General features: G+C 45.2%; 1 protein-coding gene across 1 annotated transcript; it reads right to left on the bottom strand.

Moving 5' to 3' along the window:
* Window positions 1-18,879: 18,879 nt before the first annotated feature.
* Window positions 18,880-25,606, bottom strand: LOC135523002 (urotensin-2 receptor-like). Its single transcript, XM_064949735.1, has 3 exons — window positions 25,573-25,606; window positions 21,822-21,940; window positions 18,880-19,677 (listed from the first exon to the last, which is right to left on the bottom strand). Exons 1-3 carry the CDS (start codon window positions 25,604-25,606, stop codon window positions 18,880-18,882), a joined length of 951 nt encoding a protein of 316 aa, XP_064805807.1.
* Between the last annotated feature and the right edge of the window lie 466 nt (window positions 25,607-26,072).

A 26,072-nucleotide genomic window follows, 5' to 3' on the forward strand; every position in this document is an offset into this window, starting at 1 on the left:
ATGTGTGGTCCTTTGTGGACCGTTTAATTAGCCCAACTGTTTATTTACCTTTTTCAGTAAACTGATTTCCCCTCCAACTACAGGTTGTTTCTTAAAAACCCGTTTGCCTAGCTACCGTTGCTAACCATGATTTATTTATTTACCGTGATTCACTCTGAATCGCTCAGGAATGTCTCTCCTTCCTGTACTTTGTAAGTAGGCTATCAGTCAAGTTTAACCTTTTTTTTAATCACCTTGGCAATTAGATCATGGATCTGTAGGCTAAAATTAAATACCCAGTGCCATATAGACTTAGCCTAATTTTAATGCTTATGTCTGAGTTTGGGTTATCAGGTCATATGCCTTATTATGCTATTCTGTTCTAGTGTTGAGTACACTGGTGGTCTATCCATCATCAGGTGAGTATCATTTTAATACCACACACTCTTCATTTTTAGATCATGATTATATTCAAGTTCTAGGCTTCTGCTTCTAGGCTACTGCAACTCAAGAAGAGTACTGTTACACATGTGTTCAGAGGTTCTACTGATGCCCACTCTGACCGTGGAGCCTTCAGGATGACAAACAGCGCCACTGGCCACCCCACCACAGCTGTTATTGTTTTGTTGCTGAGCTGAGGAGCGTCGCGCAGCATGGTTAAAAAAAGATCTGTACATACTAGTGCTCTTCTATCAGGGAGGGAGTGTTTGTTGTTTTCGCTAATGTCTTCTGTCATTGTAATATCGAAGGACACGTGGCTAAAAATGTTTGTCAAAGCAGTGTATTCCTCTGTCTCTCCCTCTTTCCATGTCTCTGCCCATAAACAGTCCTCCCTTGTCAAGTTGGGTATCAAAGCTCCTCTGACCTATTGACACCTAGCTCACTTCCCGAACTTACACTTCAAAATAAACTCAGCAAAAAAGAAACGTCCTCTCACTGTCAACTGTGTTTATTTTCAGCAAACCTAACATGTGTCCATATTTGTATGAACATAAGATTCAACAACTGAGACATAAACTGAACAAGTTCCACAGACATGTGACTAACAGAAAAGGGAGGTGGTTTAAAATAAAAAGTAACAGTCAGTATCTGGTGTGGCCACCAGCTGCATTAATTACTGCAGGGCATCTCCTCCTCATGGACTGCACCAGATTTGCCAGTTCTTGCTGTGAGATGTTACCCAACTCTTCCACCAAGGCACCTGCAAGTTCCCGGACATTTCTGGGGGGAATGGCCCTAGACCTCACCCTCCGATCCAACAGGACCCAGACGTGTTCAATGGGATTGAGATCTGGGCTCTGGCCATGGCAGAACACTGACATTCCTGTCTTGCAGGAAATCACGCACAGAATGAAAATGCCAATGGAGCCACGGAGAGGATCAGGAAGGTGCCAAAGCAGGTGAGCAGTATCAGAGACAGGTCTGGATGAAGGCAGCATGAGAGAGATCAGGATACAAAGTGAATGGTAAAGAGTGCCAGTTTTGACATCAGAATAATGAATATGATTTCAGACCAACAATGAGGAATGAAAACCTATAGCAATTGGCAAACTAAACGTTCAAGTGATATAGTATGAACTCACTGTCTAGTGTGATGATGATCTCCTGGCTGCTCCTCCTGGCCCTGCCTGCTCTGGCCACACAGCTGTAGGTCCCCATGTGACACCTAGAAGCCCTCGCTACGCTGTACATCCCACTGACAAGAATCCCTGGCCACTGGCCAGCCGTCCCTCAGGAAGGGGAATGTTACAACCACTGTGGTCCAGTTACGGTCAGGATCAGGGTGACTATGTAGACTGTGGTTAGTTGGCTCAGTTTGCAGTTGCTAAGCTGGGCCTTACAGGTGAGGTTGAAAGCCCCGCCCTCTTTGACCACGGTCGAAGGAGATGCTGACAAAGTCACTGATGTGAAGAGCTCTGGAGAGGATATTGACTATACAGATTGATTAGAGGAGGAATTTGAGAAAAATATAGATTGCAAAGAAGTAGAGAAGTTAAATATATTCCAATTGTCACCGACAAGAGATAGAGTAACGAGTGGGGCTTGTCAAGTAATCTATGATAAAGAGCATGACACCACATGCAAGACAACCATTGCTCATGTGCTACACTCCTCACTCACCAATTACATTAACAGACACTGCCTGGCTGTATTGGGTGTAGAAGACTGGCTGTCCTCTCCCTGCTCTGCACCAGTACTGGCCTGTGTGTGTGACAGAGGCACGCCACAGTTGGTAGACCGCCCCACCTGCCCCACATCTGCTCCACAGGGCCAGTGTCCTGCCTAATATAGTGTTTTAGCATTAGTTTGTTCCACTTGTTAGTACATTCCAGTTCCTGTACACAGTTATCCAGTGCCATGTTTTACTATCATCACTCAGGGAGTGATGGATACAACAAGTAGCCTAACACCCACATTCTATTAGATTGAACTGAAATCTATCACACCTCCCGACCTTCAATATACACCATCAGAGAAGCAACATAAAGAGGGAGCCAGAGGTCACAAGGCTCAATCTTTAAGGCTCTCCTGGCGGATGGTTGGCCACCCTTCATAGCTTATAAAATATTGCAGCATGAAGCCTATAATTACAGTCGTGGCCAAAGGTTTTGAGAATGACACAAATATTAATTTTCACAAAGTTTGCTGCTTCAGTGTCTTTGGATATTTTTGTCAGATGTTACTATGGAATACTGAAGTATAATTACAAGCATTTCATAAGTGTCGAAGGCTTTTATTAACAATTACATGAAGTTGATGCAGAGTCAATATTTGCAGTGTTGACCCTTCTTTTTCAAGACCTCTGCAATCTGCCCTGGCATGCTGTCAATTTACTTCTGGGCCACATCCTGACTGATGGCAGCCCATTCTTGCATAATCAATGCTTGGAGAGAATTGGAGATCTTGTCAGAATTTGTGGGTTTTTTGTTTGTCCACCCGCCTCTTGAGGATTGACCACAAGTTCTCAATGGGATTAAGGTCTGGGGAATTTCCTGGCCACGGACCCAAAATATCGATGTTTTGTTCCCCAAGCCACTTAGTTATCACTTTGGCCTTATGGCAAGGTGCTCCATCATGCTGGAAAAGGCATTGTTCGTAACCATACTGTTCCTGGAAGGTTGGGAAAAGTTGCTATTGGAGGATGTGTTGGTACTATTCTTTATTCATGACTGTTCTTAGGCAAAATTGTGAGTGAGCCCACTCCCTTGGCTGAGAAGCAACCCCACACATGAATGGTCTCAGGAAAGCTTTACTGTTGGCATGACACAGGACTGATGGAAGCACTCACCTCGTCTTCTCCGGATGCCCCAAACAATCGGAAAGGGGATTCATCAGAGAAAATGACTTTACCCCAGTCCTCAGCAGTCCAATCCCTGTACCTTTTGCAGAATATCAGTCTGTCCCTATTGTTTTTCCTGGAGAGAAGTGGCTTCTTTGCTGCCCTTCTTGACACCAGGCCATCCTCCAAAAGTCTTCACCTCACTGTGCATGCAGATGCACTCACACCCTGATCCACCTCTATGCAGACGACACCATTCTATATACTTCCGGCCCGTCCTTGGACACTGTGCTATCTAACCTCCAAACAAGCTACAATGCCATACAACACTCCTTCCGTGGCCTCCAACTGCTCTTAAACGCTAGTAAAACCAAATGCATGCTTTTCAACCGTTCGCTGCCTGCACCCGCACGCCTGACTAGCATCACCACCCTGGATGGTTCCGACCTTGAATATTTGGACATCTATAAGTACCTAGGTGTCTGGTAAGACTGTAAACTCTCCTTCCAGACTCATATCAAACATCTCCAATCGAAAATCAAATCTAGAGTCGGCTTTCTATTCCGCAACAAAGCCTCCTTCACTCACGCCGCCAAACTTACCCTAGTAAAACTGACTATCCTACCGGTCATCTACAAAATTGCTTCCAACACTCTACTCAGCAAACTGGATGCAGTTTATCACAGTGCCATCCGTTTTGTCACTAAAGCACCTTATACCACCCACCACTGCGACCTGTATGCTCTATTCGGCTGGCCCTCGCTACATATTCGTCGCCAGACCCACTGGCTCTAGGTCATCTACAAGTCCATGCTAGGTAAAGCTCCACCTTATCTCAATTCATTGGTCACGATGGCAACACCCACCCGTAGCACGCGCTCCAGCAGGTGTATCTCACTGATCATCCCTAAAGCCAACACCTCATTTGGCCGCCTTTCGTTCCAGTTCTCTGCTGCCTGTGACTGGAACGAATTGCAGAAATTGCTGAAGTTGGAGACTTTTATCTCCCTCACCAACTTCAAACATCTGCTATCTGAGCAGCTAACCGATCGCTGCAGCTGTACATAGCCTATCGGTAAATAGCCCACCCAATATTACCTACCTCATCCCCATACTGTTTTTATTTATTTACTTTTCTGCTCTTTTGCACACCAATATCTCTACCTGTACATGACCATCTGATCATTTATCACTCCAGTGTTAATCTGCAAAATTGTAATTATATGCCTACCTCCTCATGCCTTTTGCACACAATGTATATAGACTCTCTTTTTTTCTTTTTTTTTCTACTGTGTTATTGACTTGTTAATTGTTTACTCCATGTGTAACTCTGTGTTGTCTGTTTACACTGCTATGCTTTATCTTGGCCAGGTCGCAGTTGCAAATGAGAACTTGTTCTCAACTAGCCTACCTGGTTAAATAAAGGTGAAATAAAAATAAAAACCTGCCTGCTGCCATTCCTGAGCAAGCTCTGTACTGGTGGTGCCCCGATCCCGCAGCTGAATCAACTTTAGGAGACGGTCCTGGCGCTTGCTGGACTTTCTTGGGGGCCCTGAAGCCTTCTTCACAACAATTGAACTGCTCTCCTTGAAGTTCTTGATGATCCAATAAATTGTTGATTTAGGTGCAATCTTACTGGCAGCGATATCCTTGCCTGTGAAGCCCTTTTTGTGCAAAGCAATGATGACGGCATGTGTTTCCTTGCAGGTAACCATGATTGACAGAGGAAGAACAATGATTCCAAGCACCACCCTCCTTTTGAACTCAATCTTTTGAACTTATTCGAACTCAATCAGCATGACAGAGTGATCTCCATCCTTGTCCTCGTCAACACTCACACCTGTGTTAACAAGAGAATCACTGACATGATGTCAGCTGATCCTTTTGTGGCAGGGCTGAAATGCAGTGGAAATGTTTTGGGGGGATTCAGTTCATTTGCATGGCAAAGAGGGACTTTGCAATTAATTGCAATTCATCTGATCACTCTTCATAACACTCTGGAGTATATGCAAATTGCCATCATACAAACTGAGGCAGCAGATATTTGTGTCATTGTCAAATCTTTTGGCCACAACTGTACAACCAAATACTTTATATTTCTTTATAAAATAATTGACTCATTCAATGAATCAGGGATCAAATGGATTTATTAGGCTAATTCAAAGCAAGGTAACTAACTAAGGCGTGTTTATCTATAACCTTGTAAGGCTAAAATATTCTGGTTTCAGTGATCTATTGACAGCATGGGAGATATTTGTCAACTAGGCTATTCCAAGAATATATTTTACAGTTGTCAGAATGACATAGCCAATGTTGAACAGAGGGGAATTCCAGCTTTCCACACAGATTTATTTTTCAGCTCCCAATATTCAGCGCTGTAGAGACGGTTGGTCTCTACAGGAGTATGTGGCATTGGTTTATTAAAGATGGAATCTGCAGTAGGGGGAAACGGCTCCAATGGCCGCCCTTCCACCGTTCCTATCATTTTTGTTGATGAGCTGAGGAGCGTCACACAACATGTTAAACATTTTTTACGGATTCCAGCTTTAAGGCACCAGTTCATCAACTGCTTGTCGGTCATTTGCAGTTTGAGTACCGGTGACATTAATACATGATAATGTTAAATAGATAACTGCCGAGAGAACTATCCAGGCTACACGATATGTAGTTAGTTGTTATGTAGTTATCTAATTAGTCTGTTGTCTATCATTATTTTATAGGCTAGGCCTACCTGCTGCTGTCTCTCTCTCGCTCTACTCTGGCCGACTCACACTGGCACACATGCAGGTGATGCGCACAGCCGCACATCATAACTTTTCTAGGATTTTCATGACTGTACAAACCCTATTTGCTGACCAAAATGTGCGTTAACTGTGTAAATAACTCACTAATTAGCACCGAATATCAACACTTGCACACACTGCTACACACAGCTCTTTGCCTTGATCTCAAAAGCTCACAACCCGGGATGATTGAAAGACTGCTCCTACCTGTCATTTCAATACCATCCTACTCTATGCAGTCTGCAGAAATGGGGAGAACAGCAATACATCACATTCAGGGGGGACAATGAGCCAAATCTGATCCAAATGTAATTAATTGTTTTAGGGATTTCTTCCATTGACGGAGAGGCGGACCAAAGCGCAGTATGGTTATTTTGATTCATGTTTTAATAAATCACTTCACATGAACAAACTTACAAAAACAAGAAACGTGAAAAAAAAAAAACCCAAACCGTCCTATCTGGTGCAGACACAGAGACAGGAGCAATCACCCACAAACACACAGTAAAACCCAGGCTACCTAAGTATGATTCTCAATCAGAGACAACTAATGACACCTGCCTCTGATTGAGAACCATACTAGGCCAAAACATAGAAATACCCAAAATATAGAACAAACAAACATAGACTGCCCACCCAACTCACGCCCTGACCATACTAAATAAAGACAAAACAAAGGAAATAAAGGTCAGTACGTGACAGTTTGATATTGCAATGTTTTGTGTGTGATTGTTTTACTTGTCCATTCGGACATCTCAAATCTATATTCTTCTTGTTCAACTTTTTTTTTTTTACAAGAGTTAATGTCAAGCCCTGTAGAAGGATGGAGAGACATGCCATATTTACAGTCTTTACTAGTAAGAGCCCATGTGCGAACTGCAGAGCCTATGTAGGTTTATGTAACCTCCAGCCTTCAAGGCACGCAAGCCTGGGTCTCGCCTGATGTTGGCGGCTGACACAGAAGTGTGAAGACAGGGGACGTGGCGGGGAGGAGGGTTCCTCCTGGTGGGGGTGCCATACGGTGAACAAAGAGACTGTCTGTTCCCTGGTTTGAGTGTTTGCTGTCAAACCAGCAATTACGAGTAGGGGAGTTTTGAACAGGTTTTCGATTGCATTCGCTAAAATAAACCCTACCCTAATACTTTGATAAATGTTGTTACCACATTAAATGATGTAGTAAGTAACCATGTGTCAGTTGTGACCGGTCGTGATGCTTCAGGGAGTCAATAAATTCAGTTTTTTTGCTCACACAGCTTGGCCTACAGGACATGAGTAACTACACTGACATGAGTAACTCACACAGCTTGGCCTACAGGACATGAGTAACTCACACAGCTTGGCCTACAGGACATGAGTAACTACACTGACACGAGTAACTCACACAGCTTGGCCTACAGGGCATGAGTGACTACAGGGCATGTGTAACTCACACAGCTTGGCCTACAGGGCATGAGTAACTACAGGACATGAGTAACTCACACAGCTTGGCCTACAGGGCATGAGTGACTACAGGACATGAGTAACTACACTGACATGAGTAACTCTTACTGCTTATTATGATAGCTTTAGTAAAGACTTAAACCTTTTTTTAGTAGTCATGTTTTTCATAATTTTCCAGGATTGATGGACGTGCTTCAGTCTGTAACCTTTATAAAGTCATATGGGGTGAGAGAAGGGACAGGGAGGCAGAGAGAGGGAAACAGAGAGACTTGTGAAGTAGAGAAAGAGTGATTTTGAGAGAGGGAAAACAGATGGGAAGATTGCATTTTGGAGAGAAACGGAGCGAGAGAGGAAGAGGAGAGCAAGGCAAATCTTTTTTTGTGTGTGTCTGGATAGAAGGGAGCCTCTTATACCCCTCACAGCATGAGCTTGGCCCGGGCTGCGGCCCAGTCTCGTCTGCACAGCAGGGGCCTTTCCTGAGCAGGCTGCCCAGGGGAGGGGCACCTGCTCCAGGCCCAAACACTGGCTGAGAGAAGGGTCTGGAGGGGCGACGGGATGGAAAGACACTCAACAGTTCCAGGAAATAGTCGTGCTGGATTCATGAAACTCTCAGGTATCAGAGCAACACTCCTGAAAGAAAATATGTCTTCTTGCTCTCCCTGCGGATGAGAGGATAGGAGGACGAAGACACCCGTCTCGGTGTGAAATAAGACGTTTCTGGGGAGTGCAGGAGGCAGAAGTTATGGTTGGACCCGACCTGCAGGCGCTGGTTACTACCAACACAAACCCACAGTTTATGGATTGGCTTAGCCTCCGACTGAGGCAATATTTTCCGCCGGTTTGGTTGGGTTGAATAAACACAACGTGTTTGATGTTTATCAAACACTCAGTCATCCCTGCAGACGTGAGGGATAACTTAATCATCTGATATATGGAGAATACACTGACACCCAAGGCCTGTCCAGTATGCCTGAGACGGGCAATATTCAACGACCAACTCCACTGCCAGTACTGTCAAATCCCCAATGGCGAAAATGGAGTGAAATGTCTGTTTTGGATGAGCTTCAGTTTAACCCTTCATTTCTGTCATTTTGCTGTAAGTTTGGGATCCGTGGAGGATATTCCTACATGAACCTTACATTCGCCCAAGAGCATGCCAATATGTTTTCGCTTTGTACAGCGTCTGTCTGTCAAATATGCTGTATCTCTACTGTAACGTCTAGTCCGAGAGCCCTGTTGGACTAAGAAGGTCTCCGAGACCGACTAGTTGTCTGTGGATGTAAGGGTCTCAAGGTGGATGGCTATTACATTAACTTCACAGAAGAAGCGCCCCCCCACGGAGTGACCGCACAGGTAGCTGGGTAATAACTGCGGTGGGAACGTCACGCTCCGAGGTAACCCAGGTAAATGGAAACACATGGTGGAAAAACCCGAGACTTCAGGAGAGGCTCCCAACCATACAGACAGAACGGCCAGGACGCACATTCAGATGGCTAGAACAGTTCTGAAGTCCACAGCAATTTCCACAGTTCACCCATATCGCCATGAAAGTGAATGCGTAATTTGTTGACATCACATAATTATTGTAGACTTATCGTGGATAGCGATCTGTCAAAACAAACTTTAATTGGTTTGGGATGTCTCCAGAGGGTGTTGTTGCTGTGTATGTTGATAAATGTACCATGTAAAAGGGTGTTTGCCCATCAGCCAACCAATCCAACGAGCTACTGCTCACCAATGTTTCTCATCATCAGTGTTTTAGGGGTCAGGTGTTACCAATATGTCTCTTAGTTACAGGACTTACCAGCTCCCTCCTTACCCCCTGTGTAGGTCCACTCTCTCTGCGGATTTGAGATTCCCTTCACTAAGTTACATTTAGGCCTTTCTGAATAGTAACCGAGAGAACTTTTAGGGACTGTACGCTATTTATAATGAATGATAACTGAAGTGACCCTCCACTATACCCATAATAACAATTAAAACATAGTGGATAGCAGAGAACATGCCTACCGTTTACCCTCCTAGGACAGACCAGAGCCTTAGATGCAGTTTTAGAAACTGTTTTTTTCTTTTGTAAGCATTACATGACAAAGTGCCAGAAAGTTGTGATTCGCAGACCACCGGTAGGAGTGAAAAGATCTCCATTCTAATAAAAGCACGACATGAATCTCTCATCTACTTTGCGGTCTGAGAGACGAGGATAGTCTAAGTCTGGAACAGTGCTAAAGTTGTCCAACTGTAAACATGGAGCTCAGCAGAACCAGTTACCACTGAAGTATCTGATCAAACATGAATTCAAGAAAAGGTCATTTGTTTTTTAACACAGCAGCCGCCCGCATATCATCAGGTAGGCCTACAGTATAGGCACTTGTACATTTACAAATGTATTCTATTTTATTCCATGATATTGTTATCACAAAATAGTTGTGTGTTTACTGTGATTAGGGCATAAGAGCATCTGCTAGGTTAAATGAACTAGGCATGCATGGCTCACTGCATGATCCTCAAACCAAAGACTGGCCAAAGTCATGTTTCTTAAAAGTCAATTCAAAGGCATTGTAGAATGACTCTATAGCCTACTAAGACATTTTTCAGTAGCACATCACAAATGCTTCACAATTGAATTCTTAAATGGTGGCTTTAGCTATATCATGGACAATATTTTTGTACACCTCATTGTCTTTTATAGAATTCTGTTGGCTGGGAGCCTCTGACTACCAAAAGGGCCCAACATTGGCTGCTATTTGTATGTAAAACAGTTTGTAAAACTCCCAAGCTCCCTCACTTCTTAATTGGAAATAAAGCCACCAGAATTGCTCTCAAGACTGAATAGTTCTAGAGGTTCCTCTGGTCTCCACAGAGTTGGGGAAGATTGCCTTTAGTTATTGTGCCCTTAGCGCATGGAAGGACATGCAGCCCACTTTGAGGCTTGACTCTCTGGTCTCGAAGGGTCAGGTTGGGACTTTCATGAGGAATGTGGTGAAGGACATGCAGCCCACTTTGAGGCTTGACTCTCTGGTCTCGAAGGGTCAGGTTGGGACTTTCATGAGGAATGTGGTGAAGGACATGCAGCCCACTTTGAGGCTTGACTCTCTGGTCTCGAAGGGTCAGGTTGGGACTTTCATGAGGAATGTGGTGAAGGACATGCAGCCCACTTTGAGGCTTGACTCTCTGGTCTCGAAGGGTCAGGTTGGGACTTTCATGAGGAATGTGGTGAAGGACATGCAGCCCACTTTGAGGCTTGACTCTCTGGTCTCGAAGGGTCAGGTTGGGACTTTCATGAGGAATGTGGTGAAGGACATGCAGCCCACTTTGAGGCTTGACTCTCTGGTCTCGAAGGGTCAGGTTGGGACTTTCATGAGGAATGTGGTGAAGGACATGCAGCCCACTTTGAGGCTTGACTCTCTGGTCTCGAAGGGTCAGGTTGGGACTTTCAAGAGGAATGTGGTGAAGGACATGCAGCCCACTTTGAGGCTTGACTCTCTGGTCTCGAAGGGTCAGGTTGGGACTTTCATGAGGAATGTGGTGAAGGACATGCAGCCCACTTTGAGGCTTGACTCTCTGGTCTCGAAGGGTCAGGTTGGGACTTTCATGAGGAATGTGGTGAAGGACATGCAGCCCACTTTGAGGCTTGACTCTCTGGTCTCGAAGGGTCAGGTTGGGACTTTCATGAGGAATGTGGTGAAGGACATGCAGCCCACTTTGAGGCTTGACTCTCTGGTCTCGAAGGGTCAGGTTGGGACTTTCAAGAGGAATGTGGTGAAGGACATGCAGCCCACTTTGAGGCTTGACTCTGATCTCGAAGGGTCAGGTTGGGACTTTCAAGAGAAATGTGGTGAAGGACATGCAGCCCACTTTGAGGCTTGACTCTCTGGTCTCGAAGGGTCAGGTTGGGACTTTCATGAGGAATGTGGTGAAGGACAAATGCACTTGTTTTGATTGATGTGTAATTTTATCTGCTGCTTTTGAATTTGATTTGTTGAAATGTGAAATTGTAAATTGATTGTGCTGTTTTGATTCTGATTATGTTGATTTATTGTTCCCAGGGCAACCTTCAAAATAAAACCCTGGTTTCAATGGGTTTCCCCTGGTTAAATAAAGGTAAAACAAATAATAATAATATAGCCTAAATTATTATTTTTCTTTCTTAAGTTACCCAGCTTGCTCCTGACTGATTTAGAGTTCGTGTATTGTTTTATAGCCTGTTGACATTTTAGACGTCAATTGATAGTGACAGAATTACACATTACTTCAAAGTAACATTTTTGTCTCCTCTGCAATAGGTTGTAGTACATCCTCTGAATGTCGTTGAGACAAACCAAAGATGTCCCATATGTATCATAGTCACAAATTTTCCCCTCATTTTACAGTTTGTTTAAAACATAAAGTATTGCAAACTAAAGTGTCGTTATAGATCACAGTGTATAATAAGGTCCACAAAAGCTAACAAGAGGTAGGCCTATGCTTTAGCTATTTTCTTTAGTAGCCTAAAGTCAAATTAAAATCAAGACTGTTTAAACGAATTAGGCCTCCTCGAATTAGCATTTCACCACCCATGCACTGTCCATGCTACCTCTTCATAGTAATGTCAGTTATGTAAATTAGTCAAATCTGGCTTATTGTGAGGTCAATAGCTCTGACAAATAGCTTCACTATGGCCAACAAAATATTTAGTTTTCATTTAAAATAAATTATAGCTGTAGCAAGCTTAACTCCAGTCCTCCTTCTCGTCTTCATGCTCTCCCTCCTAAACGGAACAGAACATCAGTAGGCCTAGTCTGTGCGCACAGATATTGCATTTTTTATTTTTTTTATTTTTTACAAATGACATTTTTTCCGGAAGAAGCCTTTGACTGAATTTCAAACAGATTCAACCACAAAGACCTGGGAGGTTTTCCAATGCTTCACAAAGAAGGGCACCTATTGGTATATGTGTAAAAAAAAAAATGTAAAAAGCACATTGAATATTCTTTTGAGCATGGTGAAGTTCTTCATTACAGTTTGGATGGTGTATCGATACACTCAGTCACTACAAAGATACAGGTATCCTTCCTAACTCAGTTTCCAGAGAGGAAGGAATGTGTCACACCCGGACCATAGTTTGCTTTGTATGTTCTATGTTTTGTTTGGTCAGGGTGTGATCTGAGTGGGCATTCTATGTTGGATGTCTAGTTTGTCTGTTTCTGTGTTTGGGCCTGATATGGTTCTCAATCAGAGGCAGGTGTTAGTCATTGTCTCTGATTGGGAACCATATTTAGGTAGCCTGTTTCGTGTTGGGTTTTGTGGGTGGTTGTTCCATGTCTTTGTGTTTGTTGCACCAGATAGGGCTGTTTTGGTTTTGCCACATTTATTGTTTTGTGTTAAGTTCATGTTGAGTTTTTCGATATTAAAAACATGAACTATAACCACGCTGCATTTTGGTCCACCTCTCCTTCCCAGGAGGAAAGCCGTTACAGAATGGTGATTTTTAAAACAGTTGCAGAGTTTAATGGCAGTGATAGGAGAAAACTGAGGATGGATCAACAACATTGTGGTTATTCCACAAATATAATCTAATTGACAGAGTAAAAAGAAGGAAGACTGTACAGAATAAAAAATATTCCAAAACATGCATCCTGTTTGCAACAAGGCACTAAAGTAATACCGCTAAAAATGTGGCTAAGCAATTAACTTTTAGTCCAGAAGGCAAAGTGTTACGTGTGGGGCAAATCTAACACATTACAGAGTACCACTCTCCATATCTTCAAGCATAGTGGTGTCTGCATCATGTTATGGGTATGCTTGTAATCATTAAGGAATGACACGTTTTTCAAGATACAAAATGTACAGAATAGAGCTAAGCACAGGCAAAATCCTAGAGGAAAACCTGGTTCAGACTGCTTTCAAGGTGAGACCCAGATGCAGACACGGGAGGCAGATGGTTTGAATCTTTGATATTTATTAATCAATCCAAATGGGGTAGGCAAGAGAATGGTCGTGGACAGGTCAAAACCAGTTCAGAGTCCAGGAGGTACAGAGTGGCAGGCAGGCTCGAGGTCAGGCAGGCGGGTATGGAATTCAGAAAACAGGCAAGGGTCAAAACCAGGACGACTAGCAAAAAGCGAATAGAAGCAATTGTACGGGAAAACACACTGGTTGACTTGAAAGACATACAAGACAAACTGGCACAGAGAGACAGGAAACACAGGGATAAATACACCAGGGAAAATAAGCGATACCTGGAGGGGGTGGAGACACACCCTGGAAATGAATTCACCTTTCAGCAGGACAATAACCTAAAACACAAGGCCAAATCTAAACTGGAGTTGCTTACCAAGAAGACAGAATGTTTCTCAGTGACCGATTTATAGTTTTGACTTAAATCTACTTGAAAATCTATGGCAAGACTTGAAAATGGTTGTCTCACGATGATCAACAACCAATTTGACAGAGCTTGAAGAATTTTGAAAACAATAATGGGCAAATGTTGTACAATCCAGGTATGCAAAGCTCTTAGAGACTTACCTAGTTAGACTCACAGTCAATGACATAGGTTATTCTACAAAGTATTTTCTCAGGAGTGACACAACTTATCTAAATGAGATCTCTATATTTCATTTTCAATAAATTAGCAAAAATGTCTAAAAACATGTTTTCACTTTGTCATAATGGGGCATTGTGTGTAGATGGGTGAAAGAAAATCTATTTAACCCATTTTGAATTCTGGTTGTAACACAACAAAATGTGGAATAAGTCAAGGGGTATAAATACTTTCTGAAGGCCTTGTAACTTTGCCCTGTGATTCTCGGAGCATGCTCTTCATATAGCCTATAGTATAGGGTATGGAACATTTGATGGAGACCACACTAGGCGGACTCTATTGCACGCCCAGCAGAGAATCAGGTATGAGGGGCAGCATTGGCCACACATTGAGATATAATAAGCAATTAATTCTCAAACACTGAGCAATATGACATGTAATTGATTACAAATGACATGCCCCTCCCCTGAACTAAATAAAACAAATATTAAACCCTCCCCTTGAAAAAGTACAACCATCCCTGATTTTCCTCTGGGTAACAATTGTGTACATTTCAACCACTACCCTATGTCCTTGAATGCCACATGATTTGAATGGACAGAGGAAAAGCATCATTCATCAGGAATGTAATATTAGACCGGCCTTTTACCTTCTGCAATTCATTTAAAATCCTCCTTGATGGATCTGTGTTGACCCTGAACCATTCATCTAAAGGAGAATATCTCTGAGGGACTGGGATGGATAAAGTGCCCTTCTGTCTGTTTCTTTAACTCTGGAGTTAATGGTCACATCATACAGAGGACAGAACCATAGTATGATGATATAGCTGGTATAAATGGATATTTCTATTATATTATTTCAATAGGATGTTATGACTAAATGTTGTATTGAATCAAATATTGAGATTATTAGAATAGTTTGGGACTGATGGAATCAGTTTTAAACATGTCAATTATGACATACAGGGCATTCAGAAAGTATTCAGACCCCTTGACTTTTCCACATTTTGTTACGTTACAGCCTTTTTCTAAAATGGATGAAATAAAAAAATCCTCTTGAATCTACACACAATACCCCATAACTACAAAGCGAAAACAGGTTTTTCGAAATGTTTGCAAATGTATTACAAATAAAAAACTAAAGTATTCAGACCCATTGCTATGAGACTCGAAATTGAGCTCAGGTGCATCCTGTTTCCATTTATCGTCCTTGAGATGTTTCTACAACTTGGAGTCCATCTGTGGTAAATGTAATTGATTGGATATGATTTGGAAATTCACACACCGGTCAATATAAGGTCCCACAGTTGACAGTTCATGTCAGAGCAAAAACCAAGCCATGAGGTCAAAGGAATTGTCCATAGAGCTCCATGACAGGATTCTGTCAAGGCACAGGTCTGGGGAAGGGTACCAAAAAAATTCTGCAGTGTTGAAGGTCCCCAAGAACACAGTGGCCTCCATCATTCTTAAATGGAAGAAGTTTAGAGTAAACATAGAGTAGAGCTGGCTGTCTGGCCAAACTGAGAAATCTGGGGAGAAGGGCCTTGGTCAGGGAGGTGACCAAGAACCCAATGGTCACTCTGACAGAGCTCCAGAGTTCCTCTGTGGAGATGGGAGAACCTTCCAGAAGGACAACCATCTCTGCAGCACTCCACCAATCAGGCCTTTATGGTAGAGTGGCCAGAAGGAAACCACTCCTCAGTAAAAGGCACATGACAGCCTGCTTGGATTTTGCCAAAAGTACCCAGAAGACTCAGACCATGAGTCACTGGTCTGATGAAACCAAGATTGAACTCTTTGGCCTGAATGCCAAGCGTCACATCTGGAGGAAACCAGGTCCGCTCATCACCTGGCCAATACCATCCCTACAATGAAGCATGGTGGTGGCAACATTATGCTTTGGGGGTGTTTTTCAGCGGCAGGGACTGGGAGACTAGTCAGGATTGAAGGAAAGATGAACGGAGCAAAGTACAGAGAGATCCTTGATGAAAACCTGCTCCAGAGCACTCATGACCTCAGACTGGGGCGAAGGTTCACCTTCCAACAGGACAGCAACCCTAAGCAAACAACCAAGAAAACGCTGGAGTGACTTTGGGACAAGTTTCTGAATTTCCTTGAGTGGCCCAGCCAGAGACCGGACTTGAACCCGATCCAACATCTCTGGAGAGACCTGACAATAGCTGTTCAGCGACGCTCCTCATCCAACCTGACAGAGCTTGAGAGGATCTGCAGAAAATAATGTAAGAAACTCCCCAAATACAGGTGTGCCAAGCTTTTAGCGTCATACCCAAGAAGACTCGAGCATGTAATCTCTTCCAAAGGTGTTCAACAAAGTACTGAGTAAAGAGTCTGAATACTTATGTAGATGTGATATTTCTGTTTTTTTTTTTACATAAATTGGCAAAAATATATAAAAATATATATTTAAAAAAGGCTGAAAGGTATCAAAAGGTGGAAAAAGTCAAGGGGTCTGAATACTTTCCGAATGCACTGTATATTTAAAAGGTATGCTACATGGTCTCTCTATATAATTTAGTTTGATTACCTCCATTTTTCTAGTCTGCATTGTCACGTTGGTATGAAGAGAATTGGGAGACAGGTGCAGGAATGCGTAATAGGGTTTTTAATTAAGCCCGAATTACGGCGTGCCGTGCAAGGGCATGTGGACGAAGACCAAACGAACACGTAACAAAAACACAGGGTTGAAACTTCGGCAGCTGCAAATGGGCCGTCCGACTTCGCCACTTCAGCAGCCACAACCGGTCCGTCCGACGCCACTGGTCCATCCGACGCCGCCACAACTTCGGCAGCTGCATCAAGTCCTGTGATCGTCCTTGAGGCCGGTGTCGTTGCGCTGCTGGTGCAGCACGTCGGGGGGTGTTACTTTCACGGATCCCCCTGGAACTTTCATTACACACACCTGTCCCCTATTCCCAATGATTAGCAGCTTGACATGCATCAACAAGTCCATTGTTCTTCTCCCCTCTCTTAAATGTACCCGCACAATACTTCTAAACAATCTCCTTCACATATATACACCTCCACCACCCAACCCCCTATCTCTCCCACCACCCAGACCATAACACTCCCACCACCCAGCCCCCTATCCCCCACAACCTCACTCCTCACTGTCAAACAACAATATTTGCTCATCTGCATCAAAGAGCCACAGGGTTTTGTTGGGTGTACAGTACAGTCAGTGTTTGAGTCAGACACAGACAGACATGTCGTTGCTACAAGGAGACACAGAGAGAAACTGCCCAACGAACACACACAGGGAAGGGGAAGACCTGAGAGAATCACAGACACGCTGACACAGAAACACAAATAAAAGTACGAGTGCAAACTCAAATCCAAGGATTTTTCCACTCAGCACTTTCTTCTTGGCCTTTCATTCTCTGCTTTTTTCTCTCTTTTTCTGTCGCTCCTTCTTCTCGCCTTCTGTCCCCCTCCTTCCCTCTACATCTCTTTGCTCTCTCTCTCTGGCCATCCCTGTTTTTCTCACTGTCTCACTCTCTCTGGCCATCCCTCTTTTTCTCACCGTCTCTCTCTCTCTCTGGCCATCCCTCTTTTTCTCACTGTCTCTCTCTCTCTGGCCATCCCTCTTTTTCTCACCGTCTCTCTCTCTCTCTCTGGCCATCCCTCTTTTTCTCACTGTCTCTCTCTCCCTGGCCATCCCTCTTTTTCTCACTGTCTCTCTCTCTGGCCATCCCTCTTTTTCTCACTGTCTCTCTCTCCCTGGCCATCCCTCTTTTTCTCACGGTCTCTCTCTCTCTCTGGCCATCCCTCTTTTTCTCACTGTCTCTCTGTCTCTGGCCATCCCTCTTTTTTCTCACTGTCTCTCTCTCTCTGGCCATATCTCTTTTTCTCACTGTCTCTCTCTCTCTGGCCATCCCTCTTTTTCTCACTGTATCTCTCTCTCTGGCCATCCCTCTTTTTCTCACTGTATCTCTCTCTCTGGCCATCCCTCTTTTTCTCACTGTCTCTCTCTCTGGCCATATCTCTTTTTCTCACTGTCTCTCTCTCTCTCTGGCCATCTCTCTTTTTCTCACTGTCTCTCTCTGGCCATCCCTCTTTTTCTCACTGTCTCTCTCTCTCTCTGGCCATCCCTCTTTTTCTCACTGTCTCTCTCTCTCTGGCCATCTCTCTTTCTCTCCCCTCGTCTGCTATTGTCATAAATATCATAAAACCGTGGGTATGAGATCTGTATTTTCAGTTATGTTGTGTTCTTTTCTGAGGGGTCAGGAGGAACACATCCTCTCTTCTAGGGAACAAAAAACCTGACATAGACTCTAGTATATAAAGCATGTTTTTATTTGATATATTATATCATATTATACACACCAAACTGGATATAAATACAGGCGTCATCGTCACCATGCAAAGCATTGCAGAGTTCATTACAAAATAAAAGTCCAAACTCAACATGCAGGTATTGCTAATAAAAAAGGTCTGACTTTAGGGGTGCATATCAAACGTTAAGGGTCCATGACACGAGGTCCTCACTAAAGCCCCCTAAATGATAACAGAACACACAAACACTGCTTCCCTGTTGTCATACTCCATGGCCGGCCTGTATGTGGATGTATTTTTGTGAATTCATACAATCAATGAGATATTTCTCAAGTTTGGAAGCTTTGGTATTTTCGCTCAGCCCGTCACATTTTTAATCTCCAAATAGGAAATATGGTCCAGTCACATCCGTGCATACAAAGTGCTGTCTTTAATATAGTCCTTATGAAGTAACAATCACACAGTGAAATGCCCTTTGATATTTCAGGGGGAGACGGGGGTGTTTGAATCAGACAGTTTGTAAGCAGCCACCCACCAGCCCCCAGAGCAGTCTATTATACCAGACTGTCTGTGTTGTCACGAACACTACTGCGGACTGCTCTTGCGGCAGAGCTGATTCGCTGACGTCGGTGTCTGCCTGTTCCTCCGACGTTTCCCCCCTGTGAGCAGCGTGTAGAAGAATGGGTTCACGCAAGAGTTCCCGTACGTCAGCCCCGTTAGGATCCGGTTCACCGTCACCTGGGTACCCACTGGTACTGTCCGCAACATGCCGGGCCGGTATAGCGGCAGCAGCTGCCACACCCAGAAGGGCAAGAAACAGGCCCAGAAGGCCAGAACTATCCCCAGGATGAGGAGCAGGACCTTGGGCCTTGGGGCCCGCGGAGGGTAGGACGTGCTACCCCCACTACCACTGGCCCAGGGCTGGGTCTGGGACACCCAGTAGAGACGGCCCAGAGTAGCATACAGCGCCCCGATGGCCAGCCCCGGCCCTATCATACTGGTACAGAACAGCACGCTCATATACACTTTGGAGCTCTGCTCGTCCCAGGCAGGGACACACAGCTGTCCGTCGTCTCCGTCCTCCAGGTGGAGGGTGATCATCATGGGCAGGCTGAGGGCCACCGCCAGGCCCCAGGCCAGGGCCACACGGAGCAGCCCAGAGGAGGGGGAGGACGAGGTGGCCAGGGGGTTGGCCACAGCCCGATAGCGGTCCAGACTCATGGCGGTGAGGGTGTAGATGGAGGCGTGCAGGGTGATCAGGTCCAGGCTGAAGAGGAGGCGACAGCCCAGCTCCCCAAACGCCCAGTCAGCCGCCAGGCTGTCGTACACGATGAAGGGAGCCGTGAAGAGGTAGAGGAGGTCCGCCAGAGCTAGACTCAGCACCTGGAGATGGAGGGAGGTGGAGGAAGAGGAGGTGGGAGAGGAGGAAGGGGAGAGGGAGGGGGGAGAGGAGGAGAGGCAGGATGGTAACGGTACTCCTCTCCCTCCTAAACAGCAGCTAGAACACCCTCGCCTCCTCCTGCCTCTCCTGCGTCTGATGAGGAGACCCATGGTGTAGAGGTTCCCCCCAATGCCCAGGAGAGCCAGGAGGGACAGGAGGGAGCAGAAGAGAGCGGTTGAGGCCAGGCTGGGGGAAGGAGAGATGTATGGAGAGGCGGAGGGGAAGGAGGAGTTGGGGATGAAGGGGGAGGTGTATAATGGAGAAGGTGAGGGAGGCAGGGAGCTAGAGAAATCCATACTTTTTAGTTGAGACTTCTGAAATGGTGGTGGTGTGGAGGTTAGCTAGGTTTATATAAATGTCAGAGGGAGAGGAACTATTATTTTGATTCCACTTGGCTGGATGGGAGGGTTTTGGTGGTGGACAATAGTAAGAGTGGGGGGGGGGATGGGAGAGGAGAGAGTTATATGTATTAGCATTGAAACACAGAAAATGGCCTTCTGAAAAGCATCTACAGCATTTAATGATTTGCCACACAACTGTATTCTGCCTCTTTTTGGCCATTTTGTTTTTTGGCATATGGATGAATGTTCTGTCAATGTATTGTATTTATGTAGTAGTCCCAGTAACAGAGGCATTTAGAAAGGCATCATCATAGACGTCATATTGGCAAAGCTTAAATTCTAGATACGTTTATAGTGCTTTTTTTCACACTGGCTTTTCTGTGTAGGAGTGTAGAGCCAGTTGTAGATCATAAATGTACTGATGAACCCCCTGCACTCCTGTTAAGGTCTCACCGCTGGTTGTGGGCAACAATTTCATGGCACGAAACGAACTGTGGAACCCAACGCATACAAATGTTCACCGCGCGCCTCATGAAGTTGAACATGAGGCAAGTAAGCTGACGCGTTTTTCGGCCCTTTCCAGATTTATGTCTACGTGCACATTTGCGCACCGGGGGCACGAGAATGCAGAGACTCCGGCGTCAAGCTGTCCCTAAATTTTTTACGTAACAGAACATATTCCTCACCAGTTTATGAAATTCCATCGGCTTGCTACAACGCTGTGGCTGGGGATAAGAAGAGCAAGGCAGGAGACAGAAAGAACCCATGTTGTAGGCAATAAAACATCGTGTTTTGCTCGGTGATTTATTAGGGCATAAAATGAGGTTTGAACCCCACTGTTTCATTAAACAAAACATTGCGATATCTACATTAGACTAATTATAATAAGTTAATAAGGGTTATAAACACACAAGTATAGACTTGTTTGCAACGTGGTTTCCTATAGGCGAATCCAAATAACCTATCCAAACTAATTTATAACTCTCGGCGTAGTGGTAAATGTAGTGATTGTAATTGTACGCGGTAACGTCAAAACAGATCGAGGGGTAAAGCTAGAGTGCAGAAAAAAGCCTATGACACATGTTGGCTCCGCCAGTACCGGGGTTAAGAGCTACTGTTGAACTGTGGAGGGCCTGCCGAACTCCCGCTGTGGCCCATGTCCCAGGGGTTTAATGTGCCCCCTAAAATAACATCTCTGTTAATATCTTTAACAAATTGACATTCAGACTGTTGCATTTTTACTGGAGGTTTCTTTCCTTAGATTGTTACTTAGATATTTAATATTTTAGCCTAATTTAGCTTTCTAAAAATATTAGGCCAAGACGACCACATCATAATCTAAAACGGTTAGGCTATGTCTTCTAAATGTAGGTGACAGGTATTATTTTGTGAAAATATTTGTGCAAGCTCCAAATATAATATTTTGTCAGAGAATATAAATTACGTTTGAATTTAATAAAAATGTTGACAAACAGGCCTCGGCCTACGGTAAACACAGTGACATAACCATAACTGAAAAGACTGACTGAAGAGTAGAGTCGGCCTAATGATGACTTGTTAATTATTGATAATAATCATTTAGGCTAAATGTTCAGATGAATGGGTAGCGTATCCCCCCAGCATTAGACAATTCTTCCACAGAAGTGGATATCCAAGACCAGAGCTCTTCATTACAGACTGCTCTAGCCAAGACCACAAATACACCTTTTTAAAGTAGGCTATATAATCTGTTGAGTTGTCTTTACCTTATTCAATCCAATTCCGGTAGTTGCAAATAACATCATCATCCATTTAATGTGTCTGAATGTCCGATTCAGTTTCCATTCAAAAATCCACAGAGGCCTACAGTTGGTCCAGTTTTTGTCTATAAAAAAAATAGATATCCTCAAATCTTTATTATTCGTTGTCAGACAGGTGATGGTTGATGGATCTTAAGCTGTTCCTCCTAACTTTGTGCCTCGCAATGCTATGTTTCCTCTCCTCTCCCTCCTCATAGTGTGGCTCTCGCCCCCTCGGCCCAGTCTCTGGTGTGTCTACGAGTCCACGGGAGGGGAAGGAGGAGAAACAGACACGCTCACAGCGTAGAGTCAGTTATTAAAGGTCGTGGTTAAAGTAACTATTATAGCTGTCATTCATGCAGCCTATAATCAAGTACGTACAGTAAATGGTTATTGTCAAATGGTGGAAGTTTGGACACTCTTCAAGCTTCCCTAATGCATATCTAGATCATATTTATTCTATTCTAAATTGAAATAATGAATAGATTTGGAAATGCATTGCTTGCTTGAATGAGTGTCTTTCAACACTTTAGGTTCATATGAAGTGTTCTGTATTTACAGCCTCACATAACACTTCATATTATGGTCAACATAACGGGCTCCGTTACACTTGAATTGGGCTTTCTTGTGTCACTATGTGCGTTTTTAGATGAGTTGTATTTGCTGGAAAGAAAGGGTGAGGGTTGAACAGTGTTGTTGCATGATCATGCGTGTGAAAATTCTATATTTTGATATAATAGGTTCAATATTTTTGAGCCAGGTCCAGATAAATGTCCTGGAAAGATATCCCCACAAAATTCAAGCATTTGACCATAAATGGTATCTCAAAATCAGACAGCAGTACATTGCAGATGCCAATGAGTCAGGGATGTATTACCATGATGTCTAAATGTTAAAAGTTCTCCACAAAGTATATCATTATAGATTTGTATCAGCTGGATGCTTTGGTCTCAGCTGTGATTCCAAGAGGAATAAGTTGGGGATCTGGCATTCTGATGAGATGACTCAGCAAAGAGATTACTGTTGGAGGGTAAAAACTAATACAAACCTTTCAATTAAGAGATCAAGAACATCCCTTTTAAAGCCAAATAAATATTTATCTTACCCTTTACTGAAATAAAAAGCTAGTTTATTTTATATAGGATGTTATATTACTACAAATACTTAAATGTCCCATAGAGCGGCGCACAATTGGCCCTGCATCGCCTGGGTTAAGGGAGGGTTTGGCCCTGCGTCGCCTGGGTTAAGGGAGTGTTTGGCCCTGCGTCGCCTGGGTTAAGGGAGGGTTTGGCCCTGCGTCGCCTGGGTTAAGGGAGGGTTTGGCCCTGCGTCGCCTGGGTTAAGGGAGGGTTTGGCCCTGCGTCGCCTGGGTTAAGGGAGGGTTTGGCCCTGCGTCGCCTGGGTTAAGAGAGGGTTTGGCCCTGCGTCGCCTGGGTTAAGGGAGGGTTTGGCCCTGCGTCGCCTGGGTTAAGAGAGGGTTTGGCCCTGCGTCGCCTGGGTTAAGGGAGTGTTTGGCCCTGCGTCGCCTGGGTTAAGGGAGGGTTTGGCCCTGCATCGCCTGGGTTAAGGGAGGGTTTGGCCCTGCGTCACCTGGGTTAAGGGAGGGTTTGGCCCTGCGTCGCCTGGGTTAAGGGAGTGTTTGGCCCTGCATCGCCTGGGTTAAGGGAGGGTTTGGCCCTGCGTCGCCTGGGTTAAGGGAGAGTTTGGCCCTGCGTCGCCTGGGTTAAGAGAGGGTTTGGCCCTGCGTCGCCTGGGTTAAGGGAGTGTTTGGCCCTGCATCGCCTGGGTTAAGGGAGGGTTTGGCCCTGCGTCGCCTGGGTTAAGGGAGTGTTTGGCCCTGCGTCGCCTGGGTTAAGGGAGGGTTTGGCCCTGCATCGCCTGGGTTAAGGGAGGGTTTGGCCCTGCATCGCCTGGGTTAAGGGAGGGTTTGGCCCTGCGTCGCCTGGGTTAAGGGAGGGTTTGGCCCTGCATCGCCTGGGTTAAGGGAGGGTTTGGCCCTGCGTCGCCTGAGTTAAGGGAGGGTTTGGCCCTGCGTCGCCTGGGTTAAGGGAGTGTTTGGCCCTGCGTCACCCGGGGTTAAGGGAGGGTTTGGCCCTGCATCGCCTGGGTTAAGGGAGTGTTTGGCCCTGCGTCGCCTGGGTTAAGAGAGGGTTTGGCCCTGCGTCGCCTGGGTTAAGGGAGTGTTTGGCCCTGCGTCGCCTGGGTTAAGGGAGGGTTTGGCCCTGCGTCGCCTGGGTTAAGGGAGGGTTTGGCCCTGCGTCGCCTGGGTTAAGGGAGGGTTTGGCCCTGCGTCGCCTGGGTTAAGGGAGGGTTTGGCCCTGCGTTGCCTGGGTTAAGGGAGGGTTTGGCCCTGCGTCGCCTGGGTTAAGGGAGGGTTTGGCCCTGCGTCGCCTGGGTTAAGGGAGGGTTTGGCCCTGCGTTGCCTGGGTTAAGGGAGTGTTTGGCCCTGCATCGCCTGGGTTAAGGGAGGGTTTGGCCCTGCGTTGCCTGGGTTAAGGGAGGGTTTGGCCCTGCGTCGCCTGGGTTAAGGGAGGGTTTGGCCCTGCGTCGCCTGGGTTAAGGGAGGGTTTGGCCCTGCGTTGCCTGGGTTAAGGGAGGGTTTGGCCCTGCGTCGCCTGGGTTAAGGGAGGGTTTGGCCCTGCATCGCCTGGGTTAAGGGAGGGTTTGGCTGGGGTAGACCGTCATTGTAAAATAAGAATTTGTTCTTAACTGACTTGCCTAGTTAAATAAAATGTTTAAAAAAATAAATATTAACTAAATTGTACATTCTTCATTACAGACATTACATTACTAGGGTTACTGAACATGCACCTTCCAGTAAGAGTCACGATGGCGCAGGAGAATAGTCTTTCAGTGAAATTTACATTCATGTGTTTCTTCAATTACAAAGTCAATCACTCAGTTGGGACTGATTAAGATAAGGTAAAGAACGGCAGGCAGCCTAGCGGATAGAGAGTTGGGCGAGTAACGGAAAGGTTGCTGGTTCGAATCACAGTGCCAACAAGGTGGGGAAATTATGTTGATGTGCCCTTCAGCAAGGCACTTAACCCTAATTGCTCCTGTAAGTTGCTCTGGTTAAGAGCATCTGCTAAATGATTCAAATGTAAAAATGTTACTTTATCGACCCCAAAAGGAATCAATCCTCAATTGCACCAGCCAATCCAACAGACAGAACTACAATCAGCAACGTTCTGCCGCAACATACTGTACATTTAATAGGTATCTAGATTACACAAACACACTGGTCTTGATATGCGTGTTCGTTCCAGTATCTTCCAGTAAAAATGTGTGACTCATGAGGCTTTCCAGTGAAACAGACCAGAACAGGACAGGAGGCAGACGGACAGACGTGCTGACACACCAGTGAGACGTCCTTATTTTCTGTCATTTCGGGGAGCGCTGCAAAAACCAACGCACTTCAACTACAGCCCAATGTCAATACTACACACACAGATTCTCTCTCTCTCTCTCACACACACACACACACACACACACACACACACACACACACACACACACACACACACACACACGCACACACGCACACACGCACACACGCACACACGCACACACACACACAGCTTTATATGTTGGTGGGATGTCTGAATTCTGAATTACAGTAAGGCAGCCAGTGCCTCTAACAACATATTTCCATGTCAGAAACAAGTTCAAATAGCAATGATTTGGTCATTAAGCATAGAAGAAACTTCTAACTCACATTCAGGCTTGTGCACGGGAATTAAAACCACCATCTTGGGTCTGCCAGCACCACTATGCCCCTAGCAACTCAGCCACATTGACCTGGTTGTGTGTGGTACTTATTGAGTATTAACCTGTGCACTGTATGCCTCTTAGCATGATTACTGTCTGGTCTTGATGTCCCATACATGTGTTAGCAAGAGAACACAAGACCGACTGAGATAAAGACGAGAAGTAGAGAGAGGGAGGGTGGTGGGACATACCTAGCCCCGCAGGGTGTGAGGAATTTGAACAAATACCTGGCACGGGCATGCCAAAGAAGGAGGAGAGGGTTAGGGGGAGAGGGGCTAAGGGGGGAGAAAGGCTGGGGGGGGGAAGCTGGAGGGAGAGGAGCTAGGAGGGAAAGGGGCTAGGGGCGGGAGAAGCTGGAGGGAGAGGGGCTAGGAGGGAGAGGGGCTAGGGGCGGGAGAAGCTGAAGAGAGGGGCTAGGAGGGAGAGGGGCTAGGGGCGGGAGAAGCT

Source organism: Oncorhynchus masou, chromosome 30 (assembly GCF_036934945.1).
Source record: "Oncorhynchus masou masou isolate Uvic2021 chromosome 30, UVic_Omas_1.1, whole genome shotgun sequence".
NCBI classification, from domain to species: domain Eukaryota; kingdom Metazoa; phylum Chordata; class Actinopteri; order Salmoniformes; family Salmonidae; genus Oncorhynchus; species Oncorhynchus masou.